We start from the raw sequence: 14,453 nt of genomic DNA, 5'->3' as shown, positions 1-14,453 counted from the left end.
GATTTGGTGAAAGGTGACCGCGGACCTCATAGAAAAAGCCGGCGGACCCCTAAGGGGTCCACACGTTGGGAAACCGTTCTATAGGAGATACATGCCCTGTATCCGCCTATGACGAGGAATGACGAGATATGCAGTTTTAATTCAATATGGACGCAACTCCTTTGCAAACTTGTAGCCGAAAGTAACTACCCCAGTTTTCATTTGTCGCCAAATACACTGTCCCATATGATATGCATGCAATGATTTGCATGCAATCTTTTGCATTGGGATTTTGAACGGGAGACTGAATACATGGACCTTTTAACACTTCTACTTAATTATTAGCTACTCGTCGGTAAGGTTATCCTCAAAACTTCGAAGACAGATGAACTGACTTATCAAAAGTGCATGTCGTCTGATGTTATCTAGAATCATAAGTTGAAGGTTAAAAAGCGAAATTTTTCTCCACATAACTGAAATATTCGTAGATTGCCTGGATCTTCATGAAGTGTGTAGTTTACAGTGAAAGTGATCGGTCCCAGTTTTTAAAGATTTATTCTTCCGTTCGTAACAGCTGATCAAATCCATAATGACACATTGCAAAGAGGCCGAGTTGTACAGTATGCCTTCGTAAAACAGCAGACTGGTTCACAAATCAAGAAACATACTTTTTTACGACTTTAAATCTTAGTGTAATAGTATTCAAGTAATTAACACAGGTTACACTTTGAGATGTCAGCTCAAAACTGCCTGTCCCAGCAGCCTCGCTGCTTCCCTATATATATATATTCTAAATAATGGATGGTCACTTGGACCATTATTACTTAATAACGACAATATATTTTTAATCGTATTTACCGTTAAAAGTTCCAAAGCTAAGATGTTCTGATTACACAGAATTGAATAATATGTGAAATTTATAATGTAAAAATGTTTTTAAATGTGAAAATTCCATCTAAATATGAGTACAATAATGAACTTAACAAAATTAATTAATACACGCTAATTACACAACGACTCACATTCCTAACAATAATTGAAACTAAGAGGGTAAAACGAAACAGGTTTTGATTGACAGAATTTGTAACAGATGCCTAGAATTTTATAATTAGGCTAATATCTGGTTACAACAATACGAGTTTAATTAATAAAGTCATTAAGATGGAATGTTCTTAAAAAGCTTTCATCTTAAAGTTACGTTTTACAATATGTACCTTCATTTACAAGCGACAGAATAACTTCTTGAATGAGTAAACTACATTTGTAGAATCCAATTATTTGAATAATTACAGTTGGTGATTAATACCGTATATTTTATTCCTACCATTTTCACTAATTCAAATCTTTCCCACTACTACAATGAATGCCACAGTTTGTTAAAATACATCGTCGAGGAAGTCATCCAGATAAGCAAAGCAAAACTCGAACTGTCGCAAGATAGAGTCAATGAAACGTTGCCACGTTTGCGCCGCGTTCTTTAGGCCGAACGGCATGAAGTGGTATCGGAACAAACAAAGCAGCGTGATAATATCCATCTTAGGAATGTCTTCCGGCGCCACAGGAATCTGGTGGTAGGTGCGTTTACAGTCAATAACACTGAAAATTGTGGCGCCCGATAACATATGAGTGAAGTCATTGATGTTCGGCATTGGGTAATTGTCCATGACAGTACGAGCGTTAAAGCGTCTGTAATCACCGCACTTTCGGAAAGATCCGTCGTGTTTGGGGATGAGACCAATTGCTGTCCGAAGGTTGCAGAACACCTGCCACCAAAAGTTCATTAATCTGCTGCCGGGCCGTGCGCAACTTGATAGGGTTGAGGCATTGGACCTTCTGCCTAATAGGAGGGCTGGCCGTGGTAATTATCTTGTGCGTCATTCCATCAGGGACGGAAGAAACTGAGAACTGCACATGAGAATGGTTAATTTCCAGGCGCCAAGTCTTCGGACGAGTAGGGCGCGACGAGGCGTAGCTGTCAGCTCGAGTGGGGAAAGGTAGCACAAAAGTCACATGTCTCTTACAGGAGTGCGGCGTGTGCTTGTGTGGAGGTGGTGGCAGTGCTGAGCAAAGGGGAACGGGCGACGACTGTCCGCTGTTAACCTTGCACTGGACAACCAGTGCAGGCAAGAGCAGCGCTGGTGCCGCACGTGGGGTGCAATGGATGCTGGGTCATGTGGCCAGTGAGCGAGAGAGGGGGAATGTTTATCAACACGCGCAGTAGCTGTCCAAGAGGTGGGCATGGTCGCAACATGTGCATGACTGTCATTAGCAGCACTGTTTGAAACACACGGCACTGGATGAGGTGAGTGCGACAGGGGGTCTGAACATCACACGCAAGTAATGTTTGTGGACTAACATGGTGAGAGTTCGAGCTAGGCTCGGCCGAGCAATATTGTTTAGTTGGCGGCGCCGTGGACTGCAGTTGCATAAGTGAGGTATGAGCCAAGACGAGCTCGCTGTATGTGGATGCGATGCGTTGTTTCAGCTTCTCGTTGTCCTGGTGGAGTTGCATTGCCGAGTCATATTCTGACAGTAGGTCGGTAACGCAGGTCACAATGTTGCCCGCTAGGGCGGAGCAATCACGTATTATATGGTATGTTGCTGTGGAAGCAGAGTGTTGAACATAGGTGTGGGTGCATGGTATGTGAGTGTTCGTAGGATGTTGGAGCACTGAACCCTGTATGACGTTCGTAGATAGTTCGTAATGAGACAAAAAATCCATACCGAGGATCGGTTCATCGATGTTGACAATATAGAATCTCCACGGAAAACGTAGAGAAGAATCTAGGGTCACCGTAACTTTTACTGAGCCTGAGGTAGGTAACGTCGACACGTTGACAGCTCGTAGAAGTGACTTCATCTGTGAAGAAGTGGGTGGAGCCATTGAATTAGGTATGATCAACACGTAATCACCAGTTTCAACCAGAAAAGCTAGACCTGATGCAATGTCAGTCACATAAAGACGACCACTTGGCCGGGTGGGTGAGTGAACAGAGTGTAATGTAAGAGGACGCCTGTTAGGTTTCCCGCAGGAATCGGCGTCTCTTAGTTCCTACGGTCAGTGTTTGGGTGTTGGCATGGCAACCTGTGTTGTTGCCGAACACTTTGTGGTACCAGTAGAATAGGTGAGCAGTGTGAGGAGGAGGTGGAGACTGTGACAGCAGGGGCTGCTTGTCCTCGTTGATTTGTTTTGCTAAATAGACCGGTACATAAGGGGCGTGGGCGATCCTGGAGTGCTCGGACAGCGGAGAGAGTGAGCCGATGCTGCCAGGAGAAGTAGACGAGGTGACGGTGGAGCGAGCCCTGCGTCTACCGGCTGAAGGTTGGTATGTGGGGTCGGCTGTGCCGATGAACAGTGTGGAATGAACCGACTGATGTTGCCGCAGCAGCGAATCAGCGAATACAACTGGTCAGTGATGCGTAGGCGGGAGCCGATGGACTCGAATAAGTGTGGTGACAGATAGCTCTGTAGCTCGGTAGGTAGTTTGGCAGACCACACAGACCATAGCGTGGTGTCAGGCATGGTATGTTCGTTCATGAGAAATTGAAGGTGGCGCCAGAGTTGTGAGGGAGTGCATTCCCCCAGGTGCTCCTCGTAGAGAATCTTGATTATTAACTCTTGTGGCGAGCAGGCAAGTCGTTCCACTATAGTCTTCTTTGCAAGTCGTATTTTGGTGCAGGCGGCAGCGAAAGGGGCAGATCACAAATAAAATCCGAGTGGTTGTGGAGGCGTGTGATGAGGCAAAGAAACTTTGAGTTATTGTCAGACACATGATGTAATTCGAACAGATGCTCGATGAGTGTGAACCACGATGCTGGGTTGTCCTCATATAAGGGCATTAGCTTCGGCAGGCAGCCAGGAGGGGGTGACGACGGCAGCTTCAGTGTCTCCTGGGGTAGCAGCTGGACTGAGGTTAAGTCAGAGACCGCCACAGTAGGCCCGGATTTAAACCAGGTGAGCGAATCTGTAGTAGCGGCAGCTGGCATAGTTGACTGTGTTGCACGAAAAGATGGCATGGCAGGCACAGACTGTACCGTGGAAACGGGCAGACGGATGGCACACGAAGGGGGCCCCGGAACTGTACCATGAGTGACGATTGCTCAATGGAAACGACTTGCTTCCAGACGAGAGACCGGTGCGGCAGACACAGGTGGTGCTGTGGGAGCGGCAGGCAGTTGAGCGACTGGAAATGGGGAGCCCCACAAGTGAGGGTGGGTGGGTGGGAGGGGGAGGGGTTGAGAATGCCATCCGTTTGGAAACTATCTGCTGCATAACATGCCTGTAGTGCATGTGGCGGTCCACTGAGGTAAGGTAAGGGGTCCATGTTATGCGAAACACTGAATTGTGCATTTAAATTAGACACAACTGGAACACCATGTGATCAGAACAGATCCAGCGCGTTTTGTAGTAATTGCGGCATTGCACACAGCCTGACAGTAACTGATGTAGCACGCCGGTGGGTGGCTAAATACGTGTTTGAAAGGAGATCACTTTGTTCTTGAAACACTCGATCTGAAGAGACACAATTTGAAATATTGTTCAGTTCACATTTCACTGTCAGATGGATATAATCCAGTGACGTGAAGCCTGAGTCCATTTTCACTATAACAGCACAGTTGTCTACCATTGAAAACTAATGAGGTTAGCACACGGCATTGGTTGAGAACGTGAATCACTGTGTGTAAATGATGAATACGCCGTTGGTGAAGAAACGACAAAAGTCGGTGAGCAGAGTTGTGCTTCCACATCTTCAAACAAGGCATTGTTTGGCATGGTCATTGTGTAGTGCATATAACCTGTTGCATAAACACCGGCTCGGAAGATGTGAAACACGAACGAACTGCGGGGTCACCACTATGGAAAGGGATCGGTAATCGGGATATGGAAAACTTAATTCCCATATATGTTATAGCTCATATATATTTACTTGACACTGCGTCCATACAGAATAAAGTATAACAAAGCACTGACTGACGTAAAGTTAAGACGGAGACTTGACAGAGCACTTAGAGTTCACAGATATTAAATTTCGTGGTCGATACGAACTATCGACGCCACAAATTTAATTTTACACATAATTTCCCATTTTAGCAAGAAGGAAGGTTTTTTATCATAGCATTCTGGAAAGTAGCTGATTGCATCAGGAACAAGCTGCACACGAATTTCTCTGTGCCCTGTCATATTTAAATCGTGCCTTCCTATAGGTTCTTTAAGCAGTCCAAACAAATTGAGATTGTAAGGTGATAGGTCCAGGTTGTCAGGAGAATGATGCGTTTCCTGTAGTTTGTAGAGCTGCAGTATTGGGGGCTGCCATTATTGTGGAGGAGGTGACCTGTCGAATCGGTTGGTCTCATCTTTTGCAGTGATATGCATCCCTCACCTTCCTCAACATCTCAGAGTAGTATGTAGCAGTGGCCGTGCATTGCTCATGCAAAAACTCAATGAGAAGAATGCCTCAATGGTCAGAAAAAAATGGTTGAAAGAAACTTGGCTCACTGACAGTGAAGTCTTAGCTTTCACTGGAGCTTCCTGCCCTTTCCTCCATGACTCCTTACTGGCTTGTTTGGTTTTAGAACTGTATTGGTGGACCCATGTTTCTTCACAGGTGATGATCCAACTCAAAAATATATCACTTTCTTTCTCAAACCCTGCTGTAAACCTCTGACAGACCTCCAGAAGTCTCAACTTCCAATTTTTCATCAAAAGGCAACACACCCATCTAGAACACACTTTACAGAAATTAGATCATTTATGAAGATCTCCTGACTTATTCCAACCTCATCTGAAATTTTCCATATCCTCACACATTGATTGCCTTCTAGAATGCTAAAATACCATGAATGTTTTCATCTGTAATGCTGGTCTGGGGATGGCAGTCATGCTACAGATTTTCCACATATTCTTGTCCTGCCTTGAACTCTTTATGGCAGATACAGAAACATCTCCCTAACAATGTTTGATCACCAAACTGTGCAGCCAATCCTGGAAAACTCTGTTGCTTGAACTCCTTCACAAGCAAGAAATTTTATAATTATGTGTTGTGCAGTGGAGGGGTGCTATTGCTCCAACATTGTGAGCATTACTGACAAAACTCTTGGAAGTATGTAATGGCTGGCTCTCCCCACTCCTAACAGTCCCACTCAACAATACTAGAAGAGTGGATCCAGTCCTACCAACTGTTGATGCTTAGGAACAAAAATTACATTTATGTTTGATTCACTCTCATAGTAATCTTGACACATTCTGTCCAGCCAAGGATTGTGAAGGATGCAGAATTGGTAATAAATTGGTAATATGATTCTAGTACATACAGATACTATGACTGTAGATAATAAGTGTTCATTGTGTTTAATAATGTGCACTTATGTCTCTTTTTCTTTGTATCACCACATATTCATTGCATTTACTTTGTCTAAGAATTCCATATTCTTGACAGTACTCATCTATGTCAGAAGCTATTGCACATAAAATGTTCATATGTGGATATTTATTTTGTTATGAAAACTGAGGTAAAACTATGATGTTGATTTGGAAAGAATAAGAAGGCAACAATAAGAGTTTCAATACTGAAAAATATACAATGACATAAGATGTAATGTCACTCAGATTAGCTCCAACAGATTTCCTGAGACAAAATGAATATATTTTACACTTTGACAGGAGACATTTAAATTCTTACTGCAATTTATAATCACTAAGAACTTATACGAGATAATGTTCGAAATTGTTTGTTTCTAACATATAAATTCTGTACTGTTTCAATGATGTTGTTAATACATATGGCACAAATGTTTCAGTTTTCATGACTGTATAACATAACACTAGAATTCTGAATTCTATTTACTGAGTTTTTATACAGTTGCATGCATAATAATTTTTCTTACCACCAAAGGGCATACTACCTAGACATAGTAAGGTTAATCTTCACATTCATTTTGACATTCCAATTTCGAAATTGTCTTGGGGTTCCATACCATATCCATATTTGTTCCATGCTGAAAAAAATGTTCTGAATATAAAATTTTCATTTGTCATAAGAAATTTAGGTGTCTGAGCAAACTGTCACATGATACCATGTTTAGCAAAAATAAGTAACACTTTGGTTGATTTTATACTGAAATAATGTCAAACACAAAATTAAGTACCTAGAAAATGAAGACATTTGAGAGCTATTTGATATTTTCATGCAAAGATAAAAAGTTTAATATCTTTATAAGGAGTCATAAAAGCTGTTAAACAAAAGTAAGTAATGTATAGGATCATAATGAATGACTTCAATAAAGAAGGAGAGATAAATAAGAGAATAAAATTTTCTGCAGGAATTGTACAGGAGACATTACTAAAATTTTCTGAAAAGTAAAGAAAAGTATGTCACACATACATTCTCCAGGAAAAATATGTACAATATGTACAGCAAATGAAGTTGGAACCATAACTATAGGCTATATTTTATTATAAAAAAATAATCTTTGAACATTGTGTAAGTCTTAAAATATTACAATACTCTAATCTCTTAACTGGAATACAAGCAGTCAAAGGAATTTTTTATTTTGTGTTCTGTGGATCCATATGAGAATATATCTCTGGATATAGAATGAGTGAAATTTTTACAAATTATTGTTTAGTGCACAAGTACATTGTTCTCACCATATAAATAACAGGAACAAATAAGCTAACATATAATCTTACTTATGAGTTATCATACGTGACATCTGAACGAATATACTGTTATGCATACAGATATACATGCATTTCAATTTTAAACTACACAATAGCTAGACAAAGAATGATGATTAGGCCATAAAGGCCACAAAAATAGATTTAAGCATACTTAGCATTTTGGCTTAGAAATTCATCTGTACTATAATATGATCCATCTAGAAGGAACTGCCTCAGCTTTTCTTTAAACCTGTGTATATTTCCAACCAGTTCTTTAATTATTGGTGGAAGAGCATTAAAAATCTGGGTGCCACTGTATAAAACTCCCTTCTGCACCATGCTCTTTGTGCTTAGATCATAAAGAATATCAAGTTTTCTTCTGGTGTTACAATTATGGGACAAACTATTGGTTTGTTGTTGTAAAGATTTGAAGATCTCTAAATACATTCCTGCATGAGTGCCTAGGACAAACTCCACACATAATTCTTAAGGCTCACTTCTGTGCATGGAACACTTTTCTTGCTATTGGTTGATTTCCCCAGAATATTACACCGTAGGCCATAAGATGATGGAAATAGCCAAAGTGTGCTGTTTTTATTGTGGCCATCTCCCTATTGTCTGATTTGATTCTCATGGAAAATGTTGCTGAGTTTAACCCTTTGGACAGCTCTTGAATATGGTAGTGCAACTTACGTTTCCTGTCTATTTGTAGACACAAGAACTTGGAGGACTCAACCTTTAGAATCTCATGTTCACCCATTTAGGATAAAAGAACATAATTTGTATTTTTTAGATTGCTGGAAAGACCATTAGTTTGAACCATTTTGTCATATCTGCAAAAGCCTTATTTACTATTTCATTTGATGCATTCCCTTATGGATTATTAACTGCTGTGGTAGTGTCATAAGTGAACATGATGATTTCCCCATGTTCTGTGCTGAGTGGCAGATCATTTATAAATGTTAGAGAAAGAAGTGGGCCCAATACTGAGCCTTGAGCTACTCCAGTGGCAATGTTCCACTCATTCCTAGGTTGTTGGCTCAACCATTCAGTTGTGCATCAGTTTCTCTAGTACCTTAGAAAAAACTGAGAGTAATGTAATGGGTCAATAATTTGAAGCATCAGTCTATTCTCCCTTTGTATAAATTGGTTGTATAAATCCACATTTTAGCCTGTCAGGGAATACGCCTTCCTCCAGGGACATATTATAAATATGGTTGAGGACTGTACTTATTTCTCTACAACAATATTTCAATAATTTGCTGGAAATGTTATCAACTCCAGCAAAGCTTTTACTTTTTAAGGAGAGAATTACTTTTTCAATTTCTTTCACTGCCATTTTCCGAACACACATCTCATCTATTTTGTTAGTTAAGGGGTTAAGCACAAATTCTGTAGCTTTCTTTACCAAACCCAAGCACCCCATTTGATTTGTGACTGTTAAGAAATGAATGTTGAAAATATTAGCCACTATTTCGGGATCATCCACTGTAGTGCACCATTTCTTCGGCAAAAGACTCAGCAGCAGCACAAAGGACAGCCTGAGAGGCAGTCCTAGCACCCAACCAGTAAGGCAGTACTTATAGTGCCCAAGAGTGGTGGTACAACCACTCTGCTCCCTAGATAAACAACTCACCGACGGGGAGATCGGTTCTTCATTCATGGAAAATTGAACTACTCTCATCTTCAGGTGGTCACGGGTGTGATTGGCAGGAATGCAGCTTGCAGAGTTGAAGTTTCCTACACAGGCAAATGGCTGTGGACTCATAACAGTAGACTCCATCAGCCAATGGTTGGTAACACTTCATTATATTCACTGGGCCATCCATGCATTAGTGATGCAGATGGAGTGGCCAAACTCTGAGAATAAGTGGAAGGAAGTTGACGGTTCTATAGAAGTCGATGATGTGATGCCCTGTATTGGTGACTGAATGTGCTCCCATTTTTTGAGCTTGTCAGTGCTCCTGGCTAGTCTAGTGTTCAGTTTCAGAGCATCAGAGCATCTCTTTATGCAAAGTTTGCAGCATGAAAAGGTATTGTTTCATTGTCATTAGGTGTAATTAAAATGCATAGCCCCATTACAAAAGAGCATTGTGCTGCATTGTTATCAAAGTATTGAATCAGGTGTTCCTGACATTTCCTTCACATATTCTGAGGCAATAAACTCCCTGCTTGTTTGTTCTTCACCTCTTCCAAGTATTGACATTGTTTGCACCATCAATGCATACTCAATATGTGTACTCCACTTAGCTTCATCCCAGTCAGTTTCAACAAAATTTTATCCATTGCTTAATTGCTATCCTGATGTACCACATAAACTTGGTAGATAATTTCTTCAAAATGACTATACCTGTTCTGACAATCATTCCCAAAGAAGACACTGAAGCCAATGTAAAACCAGCTAAGTAGCTGATCCTACAATTTATTAATATGGTCATCACTACTTTCAGTTTTATTCACACTGACAGATATCTGTAAAGGTGATACGTCATTGAAAATCTAATCCTTTACAGAATGCAGATGACACTCGGTGCGGTGAGTGGTGGAGCGATGAGCTTTAGGGCCCAGTGACACACCGGTAGTTGAGAGACATTTTTTATTCAAATCCAAATACACATCAAGTTTTAACAATGTGAGGTTCACATGACCCACTCTGGTGACTCTGGTTAGCATCAACTCACAGGCGGCTTGCTTCAACCTTGGTGAGGTGTGTTGCCACGTATTGTTGATGGCTGGCTGAGCAACGGCTGGAGACCTGACAATAGGCTATGGTCCTTAGGTCAGTGGCATTATCCTGTTTCTGCTATGATTGTGTCCTACTGTGGAATGACCACACCTGGTGACTCAGTACCCATGTGCATCCACTGTGGGGGCAGACAGGTGAAGACTACTGTGCACGGGACATGATCTGTGCCACATAGCAGGTTTCTGGTGACAGCAGATGTGGATTGTAGGTTGGTGGCACTGTGGTACCAAGTCTCACAAGGAGCTCAGTGCAGGAGGAGGCTGACCTAACCCAGTCTGAAGCCATGGAAGCAGCTGATGGTGACCATTCACCTCATAATGTAGCATGGATATCGCATCATAGCAGTGCTGCTGAACTTTAAATGAACCTGCCTCAAAATGCACACCTCTGAGGCACATTTTTTGCAGTGTTGCCCAGCCTCTGGTTAAGTAGCGCACAACATGGGTCTTGTCCTGGTGTGGTGCATCGTCCACCTACTCTGGCTATTACTACTGTGTGATGTATGTTTCACCAAGTATGGCTAGTCCACCTGACAATACTTTTGCATATGTGTTAACTGACCCACACATTTCAACACTCCAGTTACCAGCCCATGGATGCTACTACAACACTTTTAGGTGGGTTCCTTACAAACTCCCATAAATTTCACAAAAACTAGGTAATGACATTATATTGTTCCCTTCCATGGGAAAGACCCGGTCCCTTGGGTCTTGTTCAGGACACATTCTCCACCGTGACTATATCACCCTTGACCTATAAAATGTGTACAAGCTCCCAAGATTATACCAGACTGGCATTTTTAAACTCTATTGCTAACTATACTACATTACACATTACAGTATTTACTACATTAAATTTTATGGCTGCTTCCCCTCTTTCGAAGCTCTACAAATTCATTCTCCATTGCTTGCTCAGGGAATCCAGTCCACTGGAACCCGGGCTACTCATAGGTTGGGTTTCTGAATGGTTAGTTATCTCTGATAAGTAAGAGCTATGAGGAGCAAAATCAGAGTCAGTATGTCACTAGAAACTGTGACCCTCAAGTTTGTGGTTACATGATGCCTATCATCCTGATAGAGCATTAATTGTTCCACCAAGATTCACCCATCCTGTGCAGCTATCATGTAACTTATTGAATGAATTAGGCTTGGCTCCCAGGTATCATTCAAGAAGATAAAGTTTTGTCCAGGAAACATCTCTAAGGGCTTATCCAGGTAATACAGCTGTGGCTGTATTATATTTAAAGAGTAACGCCTGTACTGTAGCTGGTAACTGAAGTACTGGTCCCATAGTACCACAAAGAGTTCCAGTAACTAACAGCCCAATGCTTCTTAATTATAAGTGACTTGCTTCTATGAGCTTCCCTTGTTCATAGCAACTTGAAACCACTATTATGCCATCATACACTGAACACACCCAATGAAGATCCACTTGCTGGGAGTACAGCTCTGGTTCTATCACCAACTTTTGGCATGGATGACCTTCTGCCTTGCCCCCGGACAAATGCATGGCATATGTTCTTCCTCCCATCTGGATCTAGTGAGTAGGGCATATGGTAACCACACTGCTTTTGCATTGCTGTACCTCACCCTTAGTCATTACCACTTTCTGATACCCATTTTCCATCACCAGTAATGCACCATCCTCTTTTACTTGCACAAACTTTCCCACAGTTTCTAGCCTTACTGGGCAGGTGTGCACCAAGTAACACTTAAACAATGTGTGCTTGTTGCCCATGGTACCTTCGCTGACACATACAGCCATGCACTATTTGTTCTTGCTTCTGCCATTGCCCCATGGTAGTAGAAAGGCAGGTTCTGGCTGTTTGCTCTGCTGTTAACTGTAGCTATGGCGATAATTCTCTTTACACCTTTCTCTACCCCTTCAGGTATTGCTCAGGTGATAATAAGGCTATAGGTTCAATTGCTCATGTAGTGTGAGATGTATTTTCACACCACCACATCTCGTCACATAAAACACTGATTTGAGTAATGAAAGAAGCCAAGAGCCATTTATTTGCCAATGTATAATATTTAACTATGTGTTGTAATGATGTATTTTGACAATTTACAAAGAGAAATGAAGCCAGCACCACTGACACGCCTAAGAAACTATAGACTAATTCAACACACATGTAAAAACATTGATATTAAAGACAGACTCTGAAGACATTTGGATATTACAAAAAACAAGTGTGCAACCCATCGTCCACTGCTGGATGATATCACTCTCTTTTTATCTCCTGTATAATACGGACACACCATTACATAGGCGTCATTATGAGATTGGTAATTTGTTTAAATCTATTGATAAATACTGTTATTTTGTTGCGTGTGAGACTAGTATGTGTGAAAAACACAGAGTGGTTAATAAATGAACATTTCTATGTGATTTATAAACTTTTCAAACCATTCAAGCACTGTCATTGTTATTGACGTAAGTGTTAACATGTTATATGTACATCCAAGTTCGTATTTATAGTGTCAAATACTCTAAATTTGTGTTTGCTTAATCATTTACTTTCTGTGTGCCAAGTTTTTTTACAGAGCCAACCGTGTCTGATGTGTCATTGTATGGACAGAATAGTCAAGGCTGACGTTAACATACTACTTATATTCCCCCTCCCTTGTAATATTCACCAACTCAGTTCTAAACTAGCCCTTAGGTACATTTTCAGTGCAAGTGACGTCCAGGAATTTCTTAGAAAACTTCTCTAATCGCACATCACGCGCACAAAGCCTCACTGTTCACTGTTCCACAATGGTATGTGGCACTTTCTAAATGGGAAAGGGAGCCATGCAAATATATGCTGCCTCCCTTCTCATTCTGATGCTTAAATAATAATAATAATAATAATAATAATAATAATAATAATATTTTCTTACATCAGAAGTGCCTGATGAACGACCTCCTTCAAACTGGTCAACTTGACTCTTGCATGCTAGATGCTATTTCCCAGTGACTCCAACAGTCCTCTTACTCTTATTTTGCATTGATACTTGCATCCATGCTTGAACTACCTCTAAATACCAGTTTAGTCTGTTAGTTGATGCTCTGCTATAATTAATTACCTCTCTAGTTAGCTGCTGAGGTATGTGTGTGTTGTTGAACATGCTGTTCTCGAAACTCACAAAGCATGTGGAATGCAAATATACAGTCACCCTATTCCCTTCTGACAATTCTCTAGGGCTTCAGATGTCCTGTTCAACTCATTTATGTTGTTTGCATCTGCTGACCCAAATAGTGTTTTGAGTATCTTGAGTATGCCTCCATCCCCTTTTTACCCTTCCTTAGTACTCCATTACTACACACTAATTGTTGTAAAGCCGAAAATACCTCTTCAAACTTCTTACCTCCATCCATAGTTCTCATACGCTGAAATCAAACTTAATGAGCATTTGTGACTAGATCATACCACATATTGCTGCCTGAAAAATGTAGCTCCTCTGTCCAAGCTATGACCTGGCAGCACCCATATTCCAACAAAGATGAAAGTGTACAGCATGGGCAAAACTAGTCTTCTCCTTCACTTGCCTTCTCCTAATGGCAACCAGAGGACAGCTCCCTTCTCCCCAGCAGCCAGCTGTCTCCAATCAGCAGCTCTCATCAATTAATTAAAGGTACACATATGATCCTACCTAAAATCACCTTAACAACCTATGTAATACACAAAAAAAGAAAATTATAACCAAACGCAAAACATGTTGATTACCTTGAAGGCCTTAACACATACAGTATACAAGGTATATGGACCTCCTTTCCTGCTGCTCATTCTTCTGCTTGTTACTTTTCCCTTTCTTCCTTGGTTCCACTAATATAATGCCTGGGCTTGCTTCTGGCTCACCCCTGAATGGCTGTAAATGTCTTACATATACAATCGTTGACCTTGTAGGCAACTGCAGCTTTACATTTGCAAGTGATGTGTTTTCAATCACACGTTATGGATCCTGATACTGTGTCATAAACTTGCCTTCCCTTTCAGAGTATATGGATTTGACATCACTCACTGTCCCACCTTGTCTTGAGGTAAAGTTCCCGTACCCCTAACTGCATTCTCTTGGCTTTCAA

General features: G+C 41.1%; 1 protein-coding gene across 1 annotated transcript in view; it reads right to left on the bottom strand.

Annotated features, from left to right (window-relative positions):
- Positions 1-6,604: 6,604 nt before the first annotated feature.
- Positions 6,605-14,453, bottom strand: part of LOC124777251 (clavesin-2-like) — a 129,887-nt gene continuing 122,038 nt past the window's right edge. The window contains exon 9 of the mRNA XM_047252577.1: positions 6,605-6,975. Within this exon, the coding sequence (XP_047108533.1) occupies positions 6,911-6,975 (65 nt within the window). The 3' untranslated portion in view covers positions 6,605-6,910. The remainder of the gene's footprint in view (positions 6,976-14,453) is intronic.

Source organism: Schistocerca piceifrons, chromosome 2 (assembly GCF_021461385.2).
Source record: "Schistocerca piceifrons isolate TAMUIC-IGC-003096 chromosome 2, iqSchPice1.1, whole genome shotgun sequence".
Classification (NCBI taxonomy): Eukaryota; Metazoa; Arthropoda; class Insecta; order Orthoptera; family Acrididae; genus Schistocerca; species Schistocerca piceifrons.
The sequence above is the reverse complement of the archived record's forward strand: the minus strand, read 5'-3'. Positions and strand labels throughout refer to the sequence as shown.